The sequence below is a fragment of the Lampetra fluviatilis genome, chromosome 62 (genome assembly GCF_964198595.1).
Source record: "Lampetra fluviatilis chromosome 62, kcLamFluv1.1, whole genome shotgun sequence".
NCBI classification, from domain to species: Eukaryota; Metazoa; Chordata; class Hyperoartia; order Petromyzontiformes; family Petromyzontidae; genus Lampetra; species Lampetra fluviatilis.
This window is the reverse complement of record NC_136336.1, coordinates 6831988-6857128: the sequence shown is the minus strand read 5'-3', so window position 1 is coordinate 6857128 and position 25141 is coordinate 6831988. Positions and strand designations below refer to the sequence as shown.

Genomic DNA, 25141 nt, shown 5'->3' with positions numbered 1-25141 from the left:
TTGTACTGTACTATGGTCCCGTGTCTATGCCCCTCCTGACCGCACTTGAAAGGTGAGTGCCGTGTTTGAAGCCTGGTCTAACTTACAGCCATTAGAAACCGTTACATTCACCGCATAATGTTTATAAACGAACATTAAACGGAGCATCTTCTTGGTTCTTTCGGTAAAGTCACGTAGAAGGGAAATAATAAAATAATAAAAATAAACATAATAAAATACAATTCTCACGACGTTTCGGCCACAACGCAAGCAGCCGTCCTCAGGTGAAGAACAGGTCTGTCGGAAAGACAGGTGAAGAACAACCTGAGAACGGCTGCTTGCGTTGTGGCCGAAACGTCGTGAGAATTGTATTTTATTATGTTTTATTTTTATTATTTTATTATTTCCCTTCTACGTGACTTTACCGACAGAACCAAGAAGGTGAATCCCTGCAGTCACGAAAGCTTTAAATCGAAATAAAACGGAGCAATTTCGGCGCAAATAAAGTGAAGGCGGCGATGGTGGTGGTTTATCTCCCACTAACGGATGTCTTGGTAGAGGTGACATGAAGGCAATAAGCAAACTTGGCAAAGGCTCGGGGAGGCTTAAAGAGCACCCCCCCCACAGTTTCGTGATGTGGGTGCGCCGAATCTCGGCGCAACTTAATCCTAAATACATTTAAAACCTGTTAAAGGTGCCAGGTTGATGCCAAACGGTAAATGTCGTCTCATCTCGATCTTGCCTATTTCTCTTCTAACCACATCTCCTTGTCCAAGTCTCACGGACAGTGCTGGATTAATTCTAGATTTGAAGCTTTCGTGACTGCAAGGAATCATATTCTTAGGTTTTTTCGGTAAAGTCACGTAGGTAAAACATCAAAATTAATGAAAATAAAATAAAAAAAATGTTTGATGTTTTACCTACGTGACTTTACCGAAAAAACCTAAGAATAGTGCTGGATTACCCTAGTAGCAAAAAGTAGCTACATATGTAGCTACGGGCCCAGCGCTAGAAATGCTTTCAACCGATCAATTCCGGTTCAGTGATTCTGCACTTGCTCTATTACTAGAGTACTATACCGCCCTCGACTTTAATGAACGACTGCGTGTTTAAGGTTAGCGATTTGTCGTATTATCCGGTTGTATAGCAAATGCAAACATCCAATTACTTTACTATGCAAGTTACAAATTTGTGTATTAATGTTTTTTTATTTAGGGCCCCTTTATAACATATGCTACTGCCCCCCCCCCCCCCCACTAGCTTAATCCGGCACTGCCCAGTGTCTTCTCTCGTCGCACTATCTTGTCTTGCGTTTACATTCCTCTTATCGCACCACCAATCTCCGTGCCGACATCGCTTTTCGTCGCCGCAGCTCTGAAACTCCGTTTTTTTATTCGCTGCCGTTTTCAAAATGCTTTGGGTAGTCTTGCAATATTCCTCGAGTACAATGCTGAGCATCGTTCTCTGTGATGTCGTCTTGCTCTATCTAAGACCGGAAGCAGGAGGATTGCTTCACTCTTCTGGCAAAATCGCCCGATGATGCTGGTCGATGTCGTCACCAGCGAGTCTCTGCTGCATGGTCCCACCAACGACGTTGGACAAACGACTGCAGGGTACTTTTTCGCATCTGCGTTTCTCCTCGCCTCTATCCTCACCCCCCCCCCCCCCCCCCAAGAAAGGGGTTGAATGTTTTTAGCTTCATGTACACGGCGTCATCCTGCGTGCAAATTGCATCTCCCAGTTGCCATGGAGGAACCACAGATGCGTGGGAAGGCAACAGCAACCAGGCGCGGTACTTATCCAGTGGTATCAACGGGTGCCTAAGCTCTGCAGTCCTCTATATATATTAAATATTTTGTTTATGAGCAATTTGGGGAGGAAACCTGCCAGGAGCACCCCGTGAAAACCCACACGTTTTTTTACGGGGTGGGGGGGGGCAACGCTGTCCCATAGAGAAGGATGATGCTATACAATTCCATACTTTGCGGAACCACCTTTTTCATATCATGTCTATTGTGCTTAATAAGAGAACTTTAAAAACTTTAAATACACGAGCAGCAGGCTCCGCACCGAGTCGGTAGCCGGTAGGTGCGTAGGCTTGGGTACAACTAGCTGGGCCTGTGGCCGCGTCCGTGGCACTTAAAGACATTTGTCGCTGAACGTTGTCGGATTTGATGCTTTTTCAACGGTTTTACTTAACTTGAGTCTTCTGTTTGTCGTGGTCAAATCTTGTCATCAAAATTTCCCATTGTCCAATCAATTCCACATTTTGCACACGTATTCCAATCCAGTGACCATGCATGCCTGTATCAAAATCGGCATCGATTAAATCGCTACTTTAAAGCAATTAACATTTTGTATGGACGCCTTATTATTTCTATATATTTGTATAGGTCAAAAACGCCGCGGTCCCTAAACTGTGGAATCGGCTCGCACAAAACGCAGGCGCCACGTGTCTCAGGCGCCATTTGACGTACTTCTCAACCGCGAGTTAAACGAAGTTGTTAATAAAACCGTTGTTTAAAAAAAATTACTTTTTAAAAGGATTTTTTTTATCGATTTCAAGCTTTCGTGACTGCAGGGATTCATCTTCTTGGTTCTTTCGGTGAAGTCACGTAGACTGGAAATAATAAAATAATAAAAATAAAACATAATAAAATAATTCTCACGACGTTGCGAACAACGCAAACAGCCGTCCTCAGGTGTTTATTATTCCCTTAAAATCGACCCAGGGAAGTTCAACCTCCATAGGCCTTGCCCTTGACTCTTTAGGCCCTCACCTCTTGCCTCTGTATACGCTCCACCCCTAGATTTGGCCCTGTTCCTTCCCTATTTTGTCTCTGTGCCTTTCCTTTTTAGGCCCCGCCATTTTCTGTTTCGGCCCCAATCCTGTGGCCAAGGGGGGTGTTGGGCTGGTTTGGGTTGTGGTAGGGGTTGTGCAATTGAGCGGCGGTGGGGTGGGGGGGGGGAAGTGTGCGTGTGCAGCAAGCCAAATGACTAATCTTTTTAAGAGCAGCAATATGCTTGTAGACTGCATGTGCAGCAGAGTTATCTGTGTCGACCGGGAGGTGGGGTGGGGGGGTAACCAATGGGATCTGTTTCCCAGTGGCCCGCCCGCCCGCCCGCCCGCCCCCCCAACTTGCAAAAATTCCAGAGCAGCAGCTACCACCGCCTCCAAAAAGAGGACGAACCTGGGGAAACTCCCCCAGTTCAGGTGGCGTTAAGGTTATTTACAGCCCGAAGTGTGTGTGTGTGTAAAGCGTGTTGTGCATATATACAGGTTCATATAAGTGTGTGCATAATATACATGTCCATGTGTGTACAAGCCTTTACTAGGCCCAAACGGGCCTGGCCTAGTGCAGGCTGTTTTGCGTGCCTCCGTCAGGGATGGGGTGTAAATCCCTTTTTAAAAGGTTTAATGCAACCTTATCCTACTTCTCAAAGTAATGCCATTAATAATCCTCAAGACTATTTTTCAGGAGGGTCCTGCATTGGGATGTCTGGCCAGTCCCATATTTTTTTACCGAGAGTTTGGCATTAATTGGGATTAAGCTGGACCAAACCCACCATGCATTCAAGGGGACAACCATAAACTCCGCACAGATGTAGTCACGAATCCATTGCTGTACTGCCACCTGCAATGGTCCCCCATCCCCACCTAAAAATAAGCTGACCTTGACCCCGGTTTTAACCCACCTCCAGAAATCGCACCAATTCTGGAAGAATTACCAGTTGGGCAGGTCAAATTGATGAATACGCCTCCATCGCAGAGGATGGAGTGCTAGTGGTGGTTGACCTGGGCGTTGACGAGAGAATGGTAGGCGCCCTGCCGCGCCAAAAGCTCGGTATGCGTGCCAATCTCGACGACACGGCCCTGCTGGATGACGGCTATGATGTCGGCGTTTTGGATGGTGGAGAGGCGGTGGGCGATGACGATGCAGGTCCGGCCTTCGCGGGCCCGGTCCAGGGCCTGCTGTACGATCTGTTGGGCAACAACGAGAGACGCATTAGAGTTAAACATATTTTGCTTTAACGGACTCAGCTGAACTCTTTACCAATTTAGGACCACCGAGCTGTACAGCTCTTTTTCCAGAAGCGACGTGGCCACAAATGACAGGTCAACGAAGTGGCTTAGGTGGAACAGCCAAATGCTCAAAAGGCACGCTTCTAAACTGTGGAGGAGGGGAAAAAACTGAATAAAAATCCACGCAACCATGGGGAGAACATGCAAACTCCAAACATACAGGCGTCGGGGTCTAGATCAAACCCACCAACTTCCTGTATATCAGGTGAGGTCGTTAACATCTCGCTACCATGGACAGGTGGGTCGGTGGTGGGGCAAGTTGGTTCGCAAGTGGAAGCGTTGTGAGATCGAGTCCTGGTTTTGGGGTTGACATGACCCATCTCTCTCCAGGTCGATTTAAAATTGGTACCACTTTGTGGGGGGACGTCAACTGTGCTTATCCCTTCGCCACCACCATAAGAATGTAAACACTGAGAACAAACAACCTTCGCGCAGAAAAAGGCGCCCGAGGGTTGGGAATCGAACCCAGGCACGTCTGGCTGTGAGCCACGAGTGTTACCATTTGCGCGATTTTTTTTTTTTAAACGTGTGTGACGAATTCGGCGGGACCCTCACCTTCTCGCTCTCCGTGTCGAGCGCCGACGTGGCCTCGTCCAGCAGCAGGATCTTGGGGTTGCGCACGAGGGCACGCGCGATGGCGATGCGCTGCTTCTGTCCGCCCGACAGCTGCGCCCCCTTGTCGCCGACGCGCGTGTTGTATTTCTGCAGGTTTAGACAGAGTTGCAGAGTTAGAACAACTTCCATTTGGAGGTGTAGTGAGTTCTCAGGGAGACAGGCGACGTAGTTGAGGCACACTCTTTTATTTAACCAAAAGGCGATAACAATACTTGAAGGGGTAACGGCCCCTTCACCCGTGCTCAATGGGAAACACCCCTAGCACTATTCCCTGACTGTCCTATTCCCAGTCCTCCGCTACGAGTGCTAGGGGAGGCTCTGATCCGGCCCTGGTCAAGCACGGATCCCGGCACCCAGCTAACCAGGCCGTGCTCTTACAAGAGCAGCGGTCCTGGAGCTCTTGGGGCTGCGCCACTGGCTTGCCCTGCTCGGCCCGGACAAGGACAGCGAGCCAGGAGAGTTCCAGGGCCTGTTCTGCCGGTCTTCAGTCTTCCCTGGTAAGCTTCTCACACCCTGGCCCCGAGCCCTCTGGCTTCCCCGCCTTTTATAGGAATCCTCTCCGAGGGGTGGGGCTATGGGGGATCACAGCGCCCCCATGGCCCCCCCCAGGGTTAACCGATGCGGACGTGGATGTAGACACCCGTGTGTGTGGGTGCAGACACCCTTGTGTTTCTGTCCGCCTTTCTCCCCGTAACAACCCCTAGAGAGGCAAGGCGTTGTATAATAATAATAATAACGACATTGAAAGTTTCTGCGGTGGCTCCTGTGGACCTGATGTGATATTTGGGGGGGGGGCCTTGCTGCGTTGGTTTGGGCCACCCTCGTGATTAGATTCGGTGGCCTTTAGCGGGGAGGTTTTAGCGGTGGGCCCTGCGATGCGGCCGTGGCGCGAAGGCTTACGTCGGGCAGCTCCTCGATGAAGTTGTGGATGTTGGCGGCCTGGGCAGCCGCCAGCATCTCGGCGTGGCTCACGCTGCGCTCGTTGTCCCCGTAGGCGATGTTTTCGCCGATGCTGCAGTCGAAGAGGATGGGCTCCTGCGACACGATACCCATCTGCTGTCGCAGCCAGCTGATCCTCAGAGTGCGCAGCTCCTCACCGTCCAGCAGCTGCACGAAGGGGGTCGGGGTCGGGGGGGGGATAGGGTCGGTGTGCAGACAAGGATGTGTGGTAAGGGTTTGGGGGTTCAAAGTCCCTCCCAACCCCCCGCCCCCTTTATACAATGCATGGCAATTCTAAAAGAGTATTTGGCTGCTATGAGTTTCCACGTGATTTTAAAGCCACTTCGTTGAGCTGTTATCTGTGGCCAGGTGGCTTCTGTGTGCCCCTCCCTTTGAAACAGGATCCCATTTACAAGGTTGTGACAACGTCTGATTTTCTTTTTAATGCATGGTTGGCTACGTACAGTGCCAAAGAAGTTCAGCATTCAAAATCAGCAGCAGCATCATAACAATCGGTCTCCCCTCTATCCCCCCCACTCGCACCGTCCGTAACCGTAATCCTTCTAACCACCCTTGCTCTAACCTCGCCCTCCTCCATCCCCTCCGCCCGTGACTCTTGCTAACCCTTAAACATCACACCCCGTGTACCAGAGGTCGCAACCGGGTACCCGATACCCGTACCCTGCCCGATACCCGGCTACCCGTACCCGGCCGGGTACGGGTAGCCGTTTGCGACCCTGGTGCGGCCGGGTACGGGTAAGGAATCAAAACCCGTTTGCGACCTCTGCCGTGTAGCTCCATAACTCGCTCGCCCCTAACCTCCATCTTAACCCTCCTCCCCATCCCTCGCCTCAATCTCTGCTCCCCCCTCGCACCCCCCCCCCCCCCCACCACCACTCACCACAACGCCGTCGGCGGGGTCGTAGAAGCGCTCGAGGAGCTGCACCGAGGTGCTCTTGCCGCAGCCGCTGCTGCCGACGAGCGCCAGCGTCTGGCCGGGCTCCACGGCGATGCTGAGGCCCTGCAGGACGGGCACGCCGGGACGCGTCGGGTAGCGGAAGCGCACGTCGCGGAACTCGACGCGCCCGCGGGCGCCCCCCGGCGGGGCGGCGCCGGCCTCGCTGTAGCTGTCGATGGAGGGCACCTGCGCCAGCAGCGCAAACACTCGCCGCGCAGACATCTGAGCCTTGGCGAAGTCGGGCGCGAAGGAGCTCGTTTGGCCCACCGACATCGCCGAGAAGACGATGGCCGAGAAGACCCTGGGGGGGGGGGGGGAAGAGGAAGGTTGTTTGGTGGTTGTGGTGGAGGTTGAAGTGGCGGTCCTAGTAGGAGAAGAGGGAGATGGATGTGTGGTATGATGGTGGGGGGTGGGAGTTAAGAGGGAGATGTTTGAGTGAAAGTCTTGTGTGCAACCTCATGGGGGTGCTTTTAACGAGTAGCGGCAACCTATAATTATGATGAAGCCCGGCAAGACGCACAAGGGGGTGGTGGGTGGCCAACGGCACCATGCCTGACCGCCTTTGTCTCCCGCACCAGGTACTGCCTCGAGTCAACCTAGGGGAGGCCCAGGACCGGTTCGGGTAATCGTCTCCAGCGCTGGCTGGTGGCAGTGCGCAAGCGGCTGAGGCAAGTCGCCAGTGGAGGGGGGGAGTTGAACTCATAGGAAGACCGCGGGATGAGTGGGAGTTGAACTCACAGGAAGACGTTCTCGAACGTCATGTACTGGTGGGCGACAAGCCAGGCGCCGAAGCGGAAGGTGACGGCGTAGATGATGTAGAGCATCATCTGGGAGATGCCGTACGTGAGGCCGGAGAGCGGGGCCTGGCGCATGCTCTGCCTGGGGAGGGGGGAGCAGCAGCGGTGAAGACGACATCAACAGTGGTGGTGACCTGATGATTAACGGTCATTGCATTGGTGGTGGTCATTGGAGGTGACGGTAGTGATTGCGAGGATGGGGCTGACGGTGGTGGTTCTGCTCGTGTTCATGGTTGTGACTGTGGGTAGAGGTGGTGGCTGGACACTGGTTTTGTTGTTGTGGTTAATTACTTGTGCACATCCTCCAAGCTGTCCGCAAAGCTCTGGAAGAAGGCATCCTCCCGGCACAGGCCCACCACCGTACGGATGTTCTCCACTGCCTCTGTGCTGATCTGGATGACGCACACGCAAAACAAACACAAAGATCCCCCATGTAGCCTTAACAGACTTTTGGGGTAAGTATTGCCAGCGAGTAGCACGCAACGAAGGTTGGCGCAGCGCACGAGGGGAGCGGGTGGCCAGAACCCACACCCCTCACCGTCTCCCTCGTGCCGATGTTTACACACGGCACCAGGTCGTAATTTGAGGCCGAGCCAACCTAGGGGAGGGCCCAGGAGAGGCTCCAATAATTATCACCCGCTGTGATAATTTCCGCGATCAAGGATTCCGGTGGATGAGTTCGGAGTGCCAAATGAGAAGCTGGTGCAGTGTGTAAAGCATCGGCACTTGGGAGACAATGGGCATGTCGCAACCGGGTACCCGATACCCGGCTACCCGTACCCGGCCGGGTACCAGGTACCCGTTTGCGACCCTGGTGTGGCCGGGTACTGGTACGCCGTGAGTCACTGGTGAGTAACTGTTTGTCACTCATTTCCCAACGTCTTGTCTCTTCTCACAATTCAAGTTGCTAGAATCAACCCACCCGCGCCTGCAACATGGCTTCATCCCAGAAGTCGCAATCAGGTACCCGATACCCGTACCCGGCCGGGTACGGGTAGGGTACGGGTACGGCTGGGTACGGGTACCCGTTTGCGACCCTGGTGCGGCCGGGTAAGGAATCAAAACCCGTTTGCAACCTCTGGCATGCGGGTGCAAGCGTTGGCCACTCATCTTGTGGTGGTGGTGGCGATGATGGCAGAGGGTGGTAGTGGGGAGCGGTGGCGCAACGCTTAGGGCAACTGCGCTACAGACCACCTGGCGACTCGCATTCGACTCCCGCTCGACCAATAGCGTTGGAGATTATTTGGACCAATCCTGGGCCCTCGCCTAGGTTCACTCGGCATTGAACGAGTACCTGGGTGCAATGTGGGAACATCGGCACTTGGGATTCAACAACAGTGCCCGGCGTGCGGCACTGGCCCACCCATCTCCTCGTGTGCCATGCCGGCCTGTGTTGGTTCTGCTCACGTACAATGTTATTATTACACTGAGACCTCCTTTAGCAGTGGCAAAATATAGTGATAGGTTTTTACCCTTTAAACTGGTACAAAAACTGACACCTTTATACAAGGCATCATGTTACAGTAAATGCTTACCCCGAGCTCTCAATACTCTGATAGTGCACTGTTTTTGAGTTGTACGCCTTTTGGCGTCATCTGGTCCAACACCATGTGAGACTAGGCTCTAAGAAAAGCTGTCTCGGGTGTGGACCAATCAACTTCAAGGACCGTGCATATCATTATCAGAGTTGTTTCTTTTTGTTTGCAATTTGACTGCTTGTGTTGTGGTTATTGCAAACATGATGCCTTGTATAAAGGTGTCAGTTTTTGTACCAGTTTAAAGGGTAAAAACCTATCACAATGTTATTATTATTGACCTGACCCTATGTTTACATGTCACATTAGGGGGTGGGTGTGGGATGGAGTGGGCTGCTGCCACAGCCACCGCTTTGACCCTCCTCACCCTGCCGGAATTCTCCAGCGCCGTGTGATCCTTGTTGGCGTGGCCGCCCACAGCACGGAAGCGGATGACGGTGGAGATGGCGATGATGGGCATGAGTGCGAGGATGAGCAGGCACAGCTGCCAGCCGAAGACGAACGCGATGATGACCCCCGTCGCCAGGCTGGCGAGCGTCTGCGCAGACAGGCCCAGGCGAGCCCCCGTAGCCTGCACCACAAAAACGCGTTGGCAACTGCGTTAGAACCCTGTAGCTACGTCGTCGATTGTGTTATAACTAATTAACGAGCCAAATGCGTTAGAACCCTGTAGCTACGTCGTCGATTGTGTTATAACTCTAATAAAAAGAGCCAAATGCGTTCTAACCCTGTAAAAACTAGGTCGTCAACTGTGTTTTATAATTCTAATAAATGCGTTATAACCCTGTAATAACTAGGTCATCAACTGTGTTAGAACCCTGTAACTACGTCATCGACTGTGTTATAACTCTAATAAACGAGCCAAATGAGTTATAACCCTGTAATAACTAGGTCATTAACTGCGTTAGAACCCTGTAATAATGGCATCAACTATGTTATAAATGTAATAACTACACCTTTTAACGGTGTTATAAATTACAAAGCTACAACCCTGTAATAACCACGTCAACTGGTATGGACCGCAACCATCGACTGTTATAACGGTATTATATTCTCGTTATCCCTGCACCGGGACACGTTATATAAATCGTACAAACCACATTATGCCTGCTACCACAGCTACATTCAAACGGGCACACACCACACACGAAACCGCAGCATCATTAACCGCGATATAACCGCAACTTAACCGCATTATAACGGCGCTGCTTGGCATTGTCGCCACGAGAACATCGCCCGCTGAGCGGCCCTGCGTCCAGACTAAGACGCGTGCGTTGTAAGGCCGTGGTCAGCCACAATGCGCCACTCACCCCCTTGATTTGCGAGGCATCCGTCGCCAGGCGTGTGGTCAGCACCCCCACGGCGTTCTTGTGGTCGTCGAACCAGGAGATGTCCTGCACGCGGAGCAAAGGTAAAGAAACCTGCCACACTCCCCCCCCCCCCTCCGTGTAGCCTCCAGAAGCTGCTGGGGCAAGTGCTGTCGACGAGCTCAAACGATTACCACGATGACAACCATGACGATGATGATGATAACCATGACAAAAACGATGATGATGATGACAACCATGACGATGATGATGATGACAACCATGATGATGACAATGATGAGGACGATGATGACAACCATGACGATGATGATGACGACAACAACCATGAGATGACGACCATGACAACGACGCTGATGATGATGACGACAACGATGACGACAACGATGAGAACGATGATGACAACCATGATAATGACGACGACCATGATGATGATAACCATGACAACGACGCTGCCGATGACGACGACGACTACACGCACCTGTCGCAGTATGGCCTTGAAAAGGCGGCCGCGCACTCGCATGGTGAGAATCTCGCCGGCCTTGCCGAACATGACGCCCTGGGAAAGCCGAGAGACACACGAGACACGCTCATGTTGACGCCTCTCAGGGGCTCTACAGGGACAACGCACGTGGAGTTGGAGGCCCCTCCCTCTCAGCCAGTCGGCCACACCCACTTTGACACTAGCACCACCCACTTCACCACCAGTCCCAAAGAAAACAAAGATAACCCCCCCCCCCCCCCCCGTACAGAGACTCCTCCGTTTAACACGCAGGGGGCTTTGCACGACCAATATTAATCATCGCAAAGGTTTTTTGGGTTGATCGCGTAAGTAGAATTGCGTCGTGACCCTCCACCACCCGACACAGCCAGTAAAGTTCGTGACGTAAACAAAACGCCAATTAGTGGGGGGGGGGTCGAGAAATATCCATTTGGGGTCGTCCATAAATGACGTCACGCGATTTTGGACGATTTTTGACCCCCCCCCCCCTCAAATATGACAAAGCTCTGCCCCCCCCCCCCAAAAAAATAAAAAAAACATGCTTCAAATCGCTTAACTATTGTCATTGCAGTGCGTATTTAATGTGGCGCTGCACTCTGATGTAGGAAAACATTTATTACAAAGGCTATTTAATTAAGTAGAACGTGTTGGTCTGTCTATATTTAAAGTTGCGCATTTTGATGTGACGTCACATATCTCAAACCCCCCCCCCCCCCCTTCGTCACAAATGTCTGACCCCCCCCCCCCCCCAGGTGCGTGACGTCATTTATGGACGTCCCCTTAGGGACGACCGCTGCTGAGCGGGCGCGACGCGGGATCTGTGGGTCAGCCTGCCAAGGTGCCCGGGGGGGGTGGGCGGTGGGGGGGTGGGCGGTGGGGGGGTGGGCGGTGGGGGGGGGCGGGGCTCACCTGCAGGAAGTAGGAGACGAAGCTGATGGCGCCCAGGAGTAGGAAGATGAGCGAGTAGGTGATCGTCTTGGTGCTCTTCACCTGGGCGTCTGGTTCGTTAAACACCTGGGTGATGGGACACGGACAAAGGTTCCCCCCGTTTAGCCCAAACGGACTGCTGGGGCAAGCTGCTGTTACTGCAAGCGGAGCTCACTAAGGCCGGCACGTCACACGAGGGTGGTGGGGTGGTCAACACCGCCGTGCCCGGCCGCCTTTGTCTCCCCGGTGGCATTGTGTTATTTTACTTTTTACACACCACACCAGGTACTCATTTGAGGCCGAGTCGACCTAGGGGGGGGGAGGCCCAAGACCGGTTTGAGATAATCGTCGCCGGGTGTTGGCCGCGAGCGGGAAATCGAACTTCGTAGCGTAGCCAGTCGCTCCACCACTGGTCCCCCTTACCACCACCACCGCGCCTCTACCGTGTCCACCAGTGTGGCAAGCCTCTCCACACACAGCTCGTTAAACACGTGGGCAAGGGGAGAAAACCCCACATGTGCAAGGGGGGGGGGGTTTAAAACGTGTAAAAAAACTGCTGCACGCAAAGAGGTGGCCAAGTGTCTCTCTTGTTCTCTCTCACCCCGATGATTTTGGCAAAAAAGACGGCGAACGCCGGCTGCACCCCGCCGCTCACAATCGCCGCCACGACGCCGATCACCAGGAAGTGCCATTCCGGGCGGTTCAGCGCCAAGATCTGGGAGTACTTCACCGCTGGAAGCTCCGCCTCCTACACACGCGCACACACGAACAAAGACACACATGAACACGCAGATTCCCCCGTGTAGCCTGTAACGGACTGTAGGGGCAAGTGCCGTTAGCGAGCAGCGCCTATGAAGGCCGGCACGGCACACGAGGGAGGGGGTGGGTGGCCAGCACCACGCCCGGTCGCCTTTGTCTCCCCCAGTGCTGATGTTTTACACACTGCACCAGGTACTCATTTGAAGCCGAGTTGACCTAGGGAAGGGCCCAGGACCGGTTTAGATAATCGTCACCGGGTGTCGGCCGTGAGCGAGAATCGAACTCTGGTCGCCGGGGTTTGTAGTGTGGCGCTAACCACTACTCTACTGCTACACCACGCAGATTCCCGTGTGTAGCCATTGCAGAGCAGTTGGGGCGAGTGATGTCGGTGAGTAGCAGCTATGAAGGTTAGCGAGCGCCTAACCAGCGGTCGCTCGGGGGCGGGGACAGCGACATCCCGTTGCCGTGGGGGCATTTCACTCGGTAGGGGAAATAAATTTCGATTTAAAGCTTTCGTGACTGCAGGGATTCATCTTCTTGGTTCTTTCGGTAAAGTCACGTAAAAGGGAAATAATAAAATAATAAAAATAAAACATAATAAAATTATTCTCACAACGTTTCGGCCACAACGCAAGCAGCCGTCCTCAGGTGAAGAACAGGTCAGACGCTGTCTCCCCGACAGACCTGTTCTTCACCTGAGGACGGCTGCTTGCGTTGTGGCCGAAACGTCGTGAGAATTTTTTTATTATCTTTTATTTTCATTATTTTATTATTTCCCTTCTACGTGACTTTACCGAAAGAACCAAGAAGAGGGGAAATACAATAAAATAAAGAGTCCAAACCTCCTCCTTCTCCAGCTCCTTCTGGCTCTTGGCTTTCTCTCCCTGCTCCCCCTTCCTCTTCTTCTTCCTCCGCCTCTTCTCCGCCCGGCTCATCTTCGCCGTCCTCTGCGACCGTCGAGAGCTGGCGCCATCACGGGACAACGCCCCCGCCAGCGACGCAGCATCGCCCAACGCGCCGTGGTTCGAGTCCTGCCCGGGGTGGAGCGAGCCGGGAGCCACCACCTCATCGTCGTCCTCCAACACGATGTCCTCCTCCTCGTCCTCCACCGCATCATCATTGTTCTCGTCGTCGTCCAAGTTTTCTAAATCCGCGGCGCCCTCCTCGTCAGGATCCTGTCCCAGCGTCTGGCCGGAGGACGGAAAACATCGCGGTTAAAGCAACTCCGGCCCACGGCTTCGCCACGCAGCGGCACCACTCGTTTGACCGTCGACTCCGGAGGGAGCCGATGGTCAAATGAGAATACCGTTAAGTTACGCACGTCTGTTGAACTTATTTCGCACCGTACGGAGCCAACCGCGCTCATGCGGAGGTGCGACGACGATGATGACGACGATGATGACTATGAGCCGAGTCGGCCCCCACGACCGGGATGTGAACTCGCGTGCCGTTTGATTTGCGAGCTGCTTGCGTCAAAAAGCTGTACCCACATCCAGCTGCCCCAATGATTTGTAGAACGTTAAAAATTGCAATCGATTATCTGGGAGGCTCCACAAGCAGCACGGTGAACTGGTGTGGCATCTCGAGTCCGCACATGTGACCGTGTGCGTGTGTGTGCGTGCATGCATGCGAGAGTGACGATTATCTGAACCGGTGCTGGGCCTCTCCTAGGTCGACTCAGCCTCAAACGAGTACCTGGTGTGGTGTGTAAACATCGCCACGACAGAGACAAAGGCGGCCGGGCGTGGTGTTAATCGCTAACAGCACTTGCCCCAACAGTCTTAAAAGCTACATGGGGGATCTTTGTATTTAGTCTTTGCATGCGGCATTGTTAAGTTTGCACAGTAGGGGGCACAGCTGCTGCATCTGCCAGTTATCTCAGTCGAGCCGTGGCACCTGGGGTCTGTCCCGTGTGTGCTTGTGTGTGTGTGTGCATGTGTTTGTGCGTGTGTGTGCTGGTTCTGCCCCGTGACCTGCCAGCGGCCGTTCGACACTTCACGTGGCCTCGGAGTGCACCTAGCCTGGCACAGGCGCCGTGGTGACGTCACCGCCACTTAGCGGCGACAGGGCGGCTACTGCTGCATGCGGTCATGCGGTCGGCGCTCCGTGCGGCGGGTGGGGGTGCACCTGCTGGGTGACGAGGAGGTGGTAGATGCCGCGGCGCTCCATGAGCTCGGCGTGCGAGCCCTGCTCCACCACGACGCCGTTGTTGAAGCCGGCGATGACGTCGGCAGTGCGGATCGTCGACAGCCGGTGGGCGATGACGATCGTCGTGCGGCCTTGGCGAGCCTGCAAGCGACGATGGCAGCGGAGAAGGAAAATGTCGAGCGGAGGAGGAGGTAGTGACTCCCTCCCGTGAGAGTCAAATCGTGACGGCGGTGGAGAGCGACCCACCACTCGCATGGTGATGTCAAGTGTGCCGCTCGATTGCCGATCGATGCCGGTCTATGGGTCTCTGTGGGAGTCTATGGGTCTCGACGCAAGTCCGTGCGAGTCTGCGACCCTCTACGCGAGTCTGTGATTCTCTATGCGAGTCCGAGTCTCTGTGCTGGTCTACGGGTCTCTACGCGAGTCCGAGTCTCTGTGCCGGTCTACGGGTCTCTACGTGAGTCTGTGATTCTCTACACGAGTCTGAGTCTCTGTGCCAGTCTACGGGTCTCTGCGCGAGTCTGTGATTCTCTACGCGAGTCCGAGTCTCTGTGCCGGTCTACGGGTCTCTGCGTGAGTCCGAGTCTCTGTGCCAGTCTACGGGTCTCTACGCGAGTCCGATTCTCTACGCGAGTCTGAGTCTCTGTGCCGGTCTACGGGTCTCTGCGCGAGTCTGTGATTCTCTACGCGAGTCCGAGTCTCTGTGCCGGTCTACGGGTCTCTGCGTGAGTCCGAGTCTCTGTGCCAGTCTACGAGTCTCTACGCGAGTCTGTGATTCTCTACGCGAGTCTGAGTCTCTGTGCCAGTCTACGAGTCTCTACGCGAGTCTGTGATTCTCTACGCGAGTCTGAGTCTCTGTGCCAGTCTACGGGTCTCTGCGTGAGTCCGAGTCTCTGTGCCAGTCTACGGGTCTCTACGCGAGTCTGCTCACGGCCGTCGCCCCACGTGCGCTCTCGACAGGGTGTCGCTCCGAAAGGAATCCATCTGGCGACCCCCCCCACGCCCAGACACCACCCAATTGCTTCTCCACACCCAGCGCTCACGCACGCACGCCTCGCACACAGATTGTGATAAACTCGGTGCCGCTGCTTTTCCGGCGCCCGGAGGGACAGAAGCGAGACCTTGTCGAGGGCGGACTGCACGACGGCCTCGCTCTCCGTGTCGAGCGCCGACGTGGCCTCGTCCAGCAGCAGGATCTTGGGGTTGCGCACGAGGGCGCGCGCGATGGCGATGCGCTGCTTCTGTCCGCCCGACAGCTGCGCCCCGCGCTCGCCCACCATCGTGTTGAATTTCTGGAAGGGCAGGACACGGCTTCAACAGGTTACCGCTGCCACCCTCCGTGTGTGTGCCGTGTGACTGTCACGTGACTGCCGCCACCCTCTGTAACATGTGACTACTACAAATTTGTGTACCACCATGTGACCGTCATCACCCTCTGTGCCATGTGACTGCCGCCACCCTCTGTAACATGCGACTACTACAAATTTGTGTACCACCATGTGACCGTCATCACCTTCTGTGCCATGTGACTGCCGCCACCCTCTGTAACATGTGACTACTACAAATTTGTGTACCATGTGACTGCCACCACTCTTAAAACCAGACCAGGCTTGTATCTCAATGCTGACCAAAGTATGCGTTACACGAACATAATTCAATATGCGATCGTCATTTGTGTATACAAATGACGATCATAATAATCGACAACCTTTTTCAGATCATAGCGCAGCACGAAAATCGCTGTCCCTGCTACCCCATATATAACAAAGACAAAGATCCCCCGTGTAGCCTTCAGAGGCTGCTGGCGCAAGTGCTGTTAGCGAGTCACGCCTATGACGGCCGGCACACATCATGAGGGGGGTGGGTGGCCAACACCACGCCCTTCCACCTTTGTCTCTCTAGTGGCAATGTTTAGACACCGCCCCAGGTACTCATTTGAGGCCGAGTGGACCTAGGGGAGACGCCGAACCGATTAGCATAATCGCCACTGGTGGGTTCATAGTGCAGCGGGCTAACCGTTGCACTACCACTCCCCAGACATGCATACACACACACATATAATAACACCCGTCATTTGTCACTAAGTGGCGGTAACGTCACCACAGCGCTCGTGCCAGGCTATGTGCACGTCAAGGCCACGTGAAGTGGCAGGAGGTCACGGTGTCGTGGGTTTACCGCCTGTGCCGCCCTCCCTCTGCCAACATACATACGCGCACACCTCACACACACACACACGCAGGTATAATTGTCTCTTACGAGGCAGATCCGAATCTTGAGACCTTGAAAATCTGCACATTTGTAAGCGATACGAGGAGGCGCCATCGTAGGTACGTTCCCGTCACGGCGTCCGCAAGTCGGGTTGCATTCTTTCAAAGCGATAAAATCGGGCCCCGAGATCACAACTGCACCCCCCCTCCCACCCCTCCGCGCATCTTGATGCTCGTACCAAAAATAAAATAAGAAAAACGCGACTTGGTTCCCAGACGAGTGTTTTTTGTGCCACACGCCGTGCCACGCGCCGGCTGTCAAAAACGATTCGTCGAGCAAAGCCCAGCGGAGCTGCTTAGCGCTTGGCGACGCATCGTAGCCGACTGCAGTGGCCGGTATCGTCGCCGTCGTCACCCATGAAGCTTGGTGGCCTTCATCCAGGAGTAGGTAGACCACGGCTGCTGGTGAAGATGTCAAGCGTTACGTAGGTTCAGTGACTCGGGCATAACCTGCTACCCCCCCCCCTATTAAATGTACAGGAATGGGGGGGGGGCATCCGTGCCAAGAATTTTAAGAATCCGTTTATTATTAAACAAAACCTGGCAGAGTCGCATTTCAAAGGAGGGACAGCCGAGGACAGCGGCGCGGGTTTTACTTTTTTGTCTTCAAAGAAACCGGTTCTGCAGCCCCTGGCTGCTGCTGCTGTGCTCGGGTTAAATTTAGCACGGGACGGTGGTGGGGGCGGTGGGTGGCCCGGTGGTTGTGGCGGTGATGGGGACGGTGGTGGGGGCGGTGGGTGGCCCAGTGGTTGTGGCGGTGGTGGGGGCGATGGTGGGGGAGTCGGTGGGTGGCCCAGTGGTTGTGGTGGGTGGCCCAGTGGTTGTGGTTGTGGCAGTGGTGGTGGGGGCGGTGGGTGGCCCAGTGGTTGTGGCGGTGGTGGTGGGTGGCCCAGTGGTTGTGGTGGTAGTGGTGGTTGGGGCGGTGGTGGGGGCGGTGGTTGATGGCCTAGTGGTTGTGGCAGTGGTGGTGGGGGTGGTGGTGGCGGTGGGTGGCCCAGTGGTGGGGGCAGGGGGGGGGGCGTGAGTGGTGGCGGTAGTGTTTAGCGCTACGAACCCGGCCACCCGAGTTCCATTCCCACTCGCGGTGTTGGCATCCCCTCGGTCAACAACTGAGTACCTGGTGCGGTAGTGTGGTTAATCATCACCACTGGGGAGACAAAGGCGGCCAGGCGTGGTGTTGCCCCCCCCCCCCCCAAGCCCCCCCCTCGTGCGCCGTACCGACCTTCATAGGTGCCACTAGCTCACAGCACTTGCCCCAACAGTCGGCTAAAGGCCCCACGGGGGATCTTTGTCTTTGCTTGGCGTGAGTGTGCCGGGTATCATGGCAAATGTCACAAGCGAGGCACTCGGCTCACCTTACACAAACACAATGGATGTGTAACCGATACAAACACGACTAAGGAACATCGGCATCACCCCGTGTGGCCCACACAACACTACGGGGGTCAAGTATTTTATTCTTTACGAGGTAAGGACCACGGGAGCTGTTCGCCTAGCTCGTTTTCAGCAGCGACCGGCTCTCGCGAAGGATCGCTCGACTAATCGGCGGCTTATCGTGTGGGAATCCAAAGCAGCCGATGACTCTAAAAGCGTGGTCATGTCGATTCTAAATGTGGAGGGGAAAAACGGAAGGAGCCGGACAAAAATCCACTACACACCGTACCAGGTACTCATTTAAGGCGGAGCCGACCTAGTGGAGGGGGACCCCGTTCAGATACCCGGTTATTGGCCGCGTGAGCGGGAAATCAACGGGGGCGGAATCTCTTGCCGGGTTCGCGTGCGCTAACCGCTGCACCTCCGCTCTCTCACCCCCCCCCCAACCCCCAAGCGTTGAACGCGCGCAAGTTCACGGTGGAGCGAGGGAGGGTGACGCAATTGGCGCGGCCTCTCTCAGGCGTGGCAGTTGATGTCACCACCATCACCATCATCATCATCGGAGGTGGAGGAGGAGGAGGTGGTGGTGGTGTTGGCACAGAAGTCACCCAACGTTTTTGCCGTCAAAGCGATTCGAACAAGTCCAACCGACACATCCCCGCAACACCTTTGATCTCCATACTTTCGGTAAAGTCACGTGGGTAGAAAATAAAATAAATCAATCACGACGTTTCGATTGCAACACAAGCAATCATCATCATCAGGTGGGAAAACCACGGCGAGACAAAATGTCTCGCCGTGGTTTTACCGAAAGAACCAAAGAGTATGGATTCCTGCAGTCGCGAAAGCTTCGAACCTTTGCTCACGGCGCTTGGGAACGAGCGCCGACGGTTATTCACCGCGCCGGACGTCACCACAACCCCCGGCTCGCCCGACCGGATGATGGTTTCTCGCTCAGCACCTGCGCGTTTACTTTCACCCGTTGCCCGTACAATTATAGCGACGATATTCTGGGGCTCCCTAGCCTAGCCCCCCACCACCCCAAACAAGCTGGGGGGAGGGCGAGTGGTGAGAAACGAAGCCCCCCCCCCCCCCAAGCCGGCGAGCGAATCACCACGCCTCGTCGCGCCTGACCCAGGAGGCTCAGCAGATCTGCGAGCCTGGCCGGCGCACGCGAGCGGGGCGACCGACCGACCGACCTACCGCTGACACGCGTGACACGGGCGGCGCAACGCGGTGGGGGGAGGGGGGGGAGGGGGGCACCTCGGGCAGGCGCGAGATGAAGTCGAAGGCGTTGGCCTCGTGCGCCGCTCGCTCCACGTCGGCGTCGCTGGCGTCCTGCCGCCCGTGCCGGATGTTCTCGCCGATGGTGGCGGCGAAGAGCACCGGCTCCTGGCTCACGACGCCAATGTGCTCGCGCAGCCAGCGCACGCCCAGCGAGCGCACGTCGCGACCGTCCACCAGCACCTGCGCCGCGTGGCGGGGGGTGGTGGGGGGGGGGGGTGAGTCACGTGGGAAGAGGTGCAGCCCTGCAAGGCCGCCCCGATCAACGCTGCCACTGCTGGTGCCGGACAGGACCACACCAGCTGACAAGAGACTTCGCGCCAGCTGACAGGACCACACCAGCTGACAGGACCAACCGCTGAACCACCGTTAAACACACATTACACACACAGACACACGTGCACACACAAAATACAAAGATCCCCCTGTACAGCCTGTAACAGACTGTAGGGGCAAGTGCTGTCAGCGAGTAGCAGCACCTATGAAGGCCGGCACGGCACACGAGGGGGTGGGTGGCTAGCACCACGCCCGGCCGTCTTTGTCGCTCCAGTGGCGATGTTTACACACCGCACCAGGTACTCATTCGAGGCCGAGTCGACCTAGGGCAGGGCCCAGGACCAGTTCAGACAATCGTCACTGGCGGTGTTGGCCGCGAGCGGGAATCAAACCCGGGGTCGCCGGGTTCGTAGCGCAGCGCAGCGCTAACCGCTGCGCCACCGCTCCCCGACACACGTGCACACGCACGCACCTGGCCGGCGGCGGGGTCGTAGAACCTCTGCAGCAACTGGATGGTGGTGCTCTTGCCGCAGCCGCTGCTGCCCACCAGGGCGATCGTCTTGCCGCTCTCCACCTCCAGGTTGAGCCCCTTGAGGATCTGCGGTGCCCACGGTAGCAATCACTCGAACACGACCCCTCACCGTCGCACGCACTCCCACAGAATCCCCGTGCAATCCCTCACAACTCCGATGGAATCCCTCACACAATGATTTACAACTTCTTGTAATCCCATTAGAATCCAGTCGTAATCCCATAGAATCCCTTAGATACCCTCAATCCCACACAATCACTCACAATCCCACGCAATCCAACAGAATCTAGCCGCAATCCCACACAATCCCATAAAATCCCTCAATCCTACAATCCCTCACAATATCACACAATCCCATAAAATCCCATAATATCCCATAAAATCTCTCAATCCCACACAATCCCTCACAATCTCACACAATCCCACACACTCCACACAATCCCACACAATCCCATAGAATCCCTCAATATCCCATGAGGATCTCACGGTGGTGATGATGTGGAGGCACTGATGCAGTGTTAGCGATGGGGTGGTCTTGACGAGGTGGAGATGGTGATAAAGGGACGGTGATAAGGCGGTGAGCGACGGGGTGGTGAGTGATGAGTGATGGGGTGGTGAGTGGTGAGCGACGGGGCAGTGAGTGATGAGCGACGGGGGTGGTGAGTGGTGAGCGACGGGGTGGTGAGTGATGAGTGATGGAGTGGTGAGTGGTGAGCGACGGGGTGGTGAGTGATGAGCGACGGGTGTGGTGAGTGGTGAGCGACGGGGTGGTGAGTGATGAGTGATGGAGTGGTGAGTGGTGAGCGACGGGGTGGTGAGTGATGAGCGACGGGGGTGGTGAGTGGTGAGCGACGGGGTAGTGAGTGATGAGTGATGGAGTGGTGAGTGGTGAGCGACGGGGTGGTGAGTGATGAGTGACAGGGTGGTGAGTGACGGAGGTGGTGAGCGATGGGGTGGTGAGCGACGGGGTGGTGAGTGATGAGTGATGGGGTGGTGAGTGGTGAGCGACGGGGTACCTGTACGTCAGGCCGGGAGGGGTAAGAGAAGTGGATGTTTCTGAAGGAGATGTCGCCTTTGATCCGCTCCGGCTTGAACCCATCATCAGAACTGCTGTCTATGGGGCGGGGCTGTGCGTACAACCATCATCAGCATCATGAGCATCATCAACATCATCAGCAGTCGTCGTCACTATCATCGTAGTCATCATCGTCATAGCAAAAGCTCTGGGCCGGTTTCGACATTCGGTGCCTCATCGTCATCATCATCATCAGAGGCAGGCAGCAGGCTGGCCCGAAACCGATGCTGGTGAACTGTTATTGGTCGAACCAGGTGACCCGCGATGTGTCTATGTTGAACTTATTTTGCACCTTACATCGCCAACCGCGCTAATCGAAGGTGCGGGAGAAGGACAACCAAAACCAACACACACACAGAAGGCAGTTTTAAAGAAACGAGTTTGCAATCGAGATCATGATGATTTTTAGTGCATAGCCTCCCAATGGCTTCCTAATATCGGAAGGGGAAGAGCGTTCCAGACGGCCACAGAAGCGCATCTGAAAGCCGCCGCCGCTACTGCCGCTCGCGAGGATGACCGGAGTTTGCGCGACGGTTCGCGCACATCAGTCTAGGCCAGTGGTTCTCTCCAACCTTAACTTCTTGCAGCATCGCAACATCTTGTTTGGTTCACAATCATTCAAGACAATGCGACTTACATGCCCCGTGCTTCATTTGTGTTTTCGATTAATTACCTTCTAACAAAATAAATCTGTCCATGTTTCACACACCGCCACCCCCCCCCCCCCACTCAGGTTAAGAAGAAGTGCAGGTGGATCGAACTGTGCGTGTGTGTATATACCTGGCGCGGTGTGTAGTAAACGTCGCCACGAGGGAGACAAAGGCGGCCCGGCGTGGTGCTGGCCACCCACCCCCTCGTGTGCCGTGTCGGCCTTAAATAGGTGCCGCTTGCTAACAGCACTTGCCCCAACAGCATGTTAAGGCTACACGGGGGATCTGTGTCTTTGCGAGTGGTGTGAGTGAGTGGACGACTGAATGGGCGAGTGAGTAGGCGAGTGTGCCGTGTCGACCTTCGTAGGTGCCGCTCGCTAACAGCACTTGCCCCAACAGCATGTTAAGGCTACACGGGGGATATTTGTCTTTGCGAGTGGGTGAGTGAGTGGGCGAGTAATTGGGCGAGTGATTGGGCGAGTGAGTAGGCGAGTGTGCCGTGTCGGCCTTCATAGGTGCCGCGCGCTAACAGCACTTGCCCCAACAGCAAGTGTTTTTTTGTGTATATGTAGAGGCCACGGATATCTGTGGCGGCGGCGTCGTCACCTTGTCTAGGATCTGGAAGATGGTGAACGCCGCACCGCGGGCATTGGAGAAGCTCTCCAGGTTAGGAGCTCCTTGTCCCAGCGAGAAGGCGCCAATGAGGACGGAGAAAAACACCTGCAGAAGGCAAAAGGCAAAAGATTCACAGCGTATGCCCTGTGACCTTGGTAATCCAAGGTGGTGGTGCGGTGGTGGCGGTGGTGGATGGAGGTGTTGTGACAGTGCATTGTGACCTTGGTAATCCAAGGTGGTGGTGCGGTGGTGGTTGGAGTTGGTGTGATGGTGCATTGTGACCTTGGCAATCCAAGGTGGTGGTGCGGTGGTGGCGGTGGTGGATGGAGGTGTTGTGACGGTGCATTGTGACCTTGGTAATCCAAGGTGGTGGTGCGGTGGTGGTTGGAGTTGTGTGATGGTGCATTGTGACCTTGGTAATCCAAGGTGGTGCCGGTGGTGGCGGTGGTGGATGGAGGTGGATGGAGGTGTTGTGACGGTGCATTGTGACCTTGGCAATCCACGGCTGGTGGGAGCGGTGGTGGTGGTGATGGAGGTGTTGTGATGGTGCATTGTGACCTTGGCAATCCACGGCTGGTGGGAGCGGTGGTGGTGGTGATGGAGGTGTTGTGATGGTGCATTGTGACCTTGGCAATCCAAGGTGGTGCGGTGGTGTGGTGGTGGTGGTTGGAGGTGTTGTGACGGTGCATTGTGACCTTGGCAATCCAAGGTGGTGCGGTGGTGGCGGTGATGGAGGTGTTGTGATGGTGCATTGTGACCTTGGCAATCCAAGGTGGTGCGGTGGTGGCGGTGATGGAGGTGTTGTGATGGTGCATTGTGACCTTGGCAATCCACGGCTGGTGGGAGCGGTGGTGGTGGTGATGGAGGTGTTGTGATGGTGCATTGTGACCTTGGCAATCCAAGGTGGTGCGGTGGTGTGGTGTGGTGGTTGGAGGTGTTGTGACGGTGCATTGTGACCTTGGCAATCCAAGGTGGGTGCGGTGGTGGCGGTGATGGAGGTGTTGTGATGGTGCATTGTGACCTTGGCAATCCAAGGTGGTGCGGTGGTGGCGGTGATGGAGGTGTTGTGATGGTGCATTGTGACCTTGGCAATCCACGGCTGGTGGGAGCGGTGGTGGTGGTGATGGAGGTGTTGTGATGGTGCATTGTGACCTTGGCAATCCAAGGTGGTGCGGTGGTGTGGTGGTGGTGGTTGGAGGTGTTGTGACGGTGCATTGTGACCTTGGCAATCCAAGGTGGTGCGGTGGTGGCGGTGATGGAGGTGTTGTGATGGTGCATTGTGACCTTGGCAATCCAAGGCTGGTGGGAGCGGTGGTGGTGGTGATGGAGGTGTTGTGATGGTGCATTGTGACCTTGGCAATCCAAGGCTGGTGGGAGCGGTGGTGGTGATGGAGGTGTTGTGACGGTGCATTGTGACCTTGGCAATCCAAGGTGGTGGGAGCGGTGGTGCTGCGGTGCGACTCACGATGAGCACGCGTCCGATGGTGTAGTTCTCGGGCTCTTCAATCACCAGCTTGGTGCCGTACCAGAAGGCGAGGGCGTACGAGCCGAAGATGATGAACTGCGTGAGTCCGAACGACAGGTTGGTGGCGACGGCCTTCTTCATGCCCATCGTGCTGGCGTCGTGCAGGTTCTTGTTGTACCTGCGGCGCCAGCGGCGACGACGAGCGCACGAACGGGAGGCGGTGAGCGTGGCGGTGGTGAGCGTGGCGGTGAGCGTGGCGGTGAGCGTGGCGGTGAGCGTGGTGGCGAGCGTGGCGGTGAGCGTGGCGGTGAGCGTGTTGGTGAGCGTGGCGGTGAGCGTGGCGGCGAGCCTGGCGGCGAGCGTGGCGGTGAGCGTGGCGGCGAGCGTGGCGGTGAGCGTCGCGGTGAGCGTGGCGGCGAGCGTGGCGGTGAGCGTGGCGGCGAGCGTGGCGGTGAGCGTGGCGGCGAGCGTGGCGGTGAGCGTGGCGGCGAGCGTGGCGGCGAGCGTCGCGGTGAGCGTGGCACCGTTCCTTTGCATCTCTCCCAATGACAACGATGACAACAGCGAGGATGGGTGGGGGGGAGGGGCTGTGGAGTGGACACCGTGCAGGAGAAGGCCGATGGAGGGGGGGGGGTGGCAACTCCTCAGTGTATCGTGACCTCTCTGCATATCGTGACCTTAGCAATCTAAGCGTGGGGGGGGGGGGGTCTTCATTGGTGGGTGGAGGGGAGCAGGGCGGGGGGGGGAAGCAGTGGTGGGGGGGGGGCTGTGGTGGGCGGTGGTGGGGGGGGTTGCCCGTGTGCTCACCTGTCGACGGCTTTCTGCTGACCTCCGAAGGCCACCACCGTCCTGATGGCCATCAGGACCTCCTCGGCCACGGCTCCCGCCTTGGCGTACGCGGTCAGTTCGGCTGTCGTCAGCGAGCCCAGCAGCTGGTTTACGCGGACACACACACACACACGCGCACACACAAAGACAAAGGTCACCCGTAGAGGCAGACAGACCCGCTGGGGCAAGTGCTGTTAGCGGGCATCT

General features: G+C 55.7%; 1 protein-coding gene across 1 annotated transcript; it reads right to left on the bottom strand.

Moving 5' to 3' along the window:
- Positions 1-3109: 3109 nt before the first annotated feature.
- Positions 3110-25053, bottom strand: LOC144951489 (ATP-dependent translocase ABCB1-like). Its single transcript, XM_078881803.1, has 20 exons — positions 24914-25053; positions 24107-24284; positions 22633-22746; positions 21318-21428; positions 20242-20367; positions 19473-19676; positions 15690-15860; positions 14548-14709; positions 13263-13607; positions 12263-12409; positions 11644-11748; positions 10714-10791; positions 10218-10301; positions 9275-9478; positions 7664-7764; positions 7314-7454; positions 6519-6876; positions 5579-5785; positions 4619-4765; positions 3110-3961 (listed from the first exon to the last, which is right to left on the bottom strand). The coding sequence occupies exons 1-20, from the start codon at positions 24964-24966 to the stop codon at positions 3761-3763; spliced, it is 3237 nt and encodes a 1078-aa protein (XP_078737929.1). The 5' UTR covers positions 24967-25053; the 3' UTR covers positions 3110-3760.
- Positions 25054-25141: the final 88 nt, after the last annotated feature.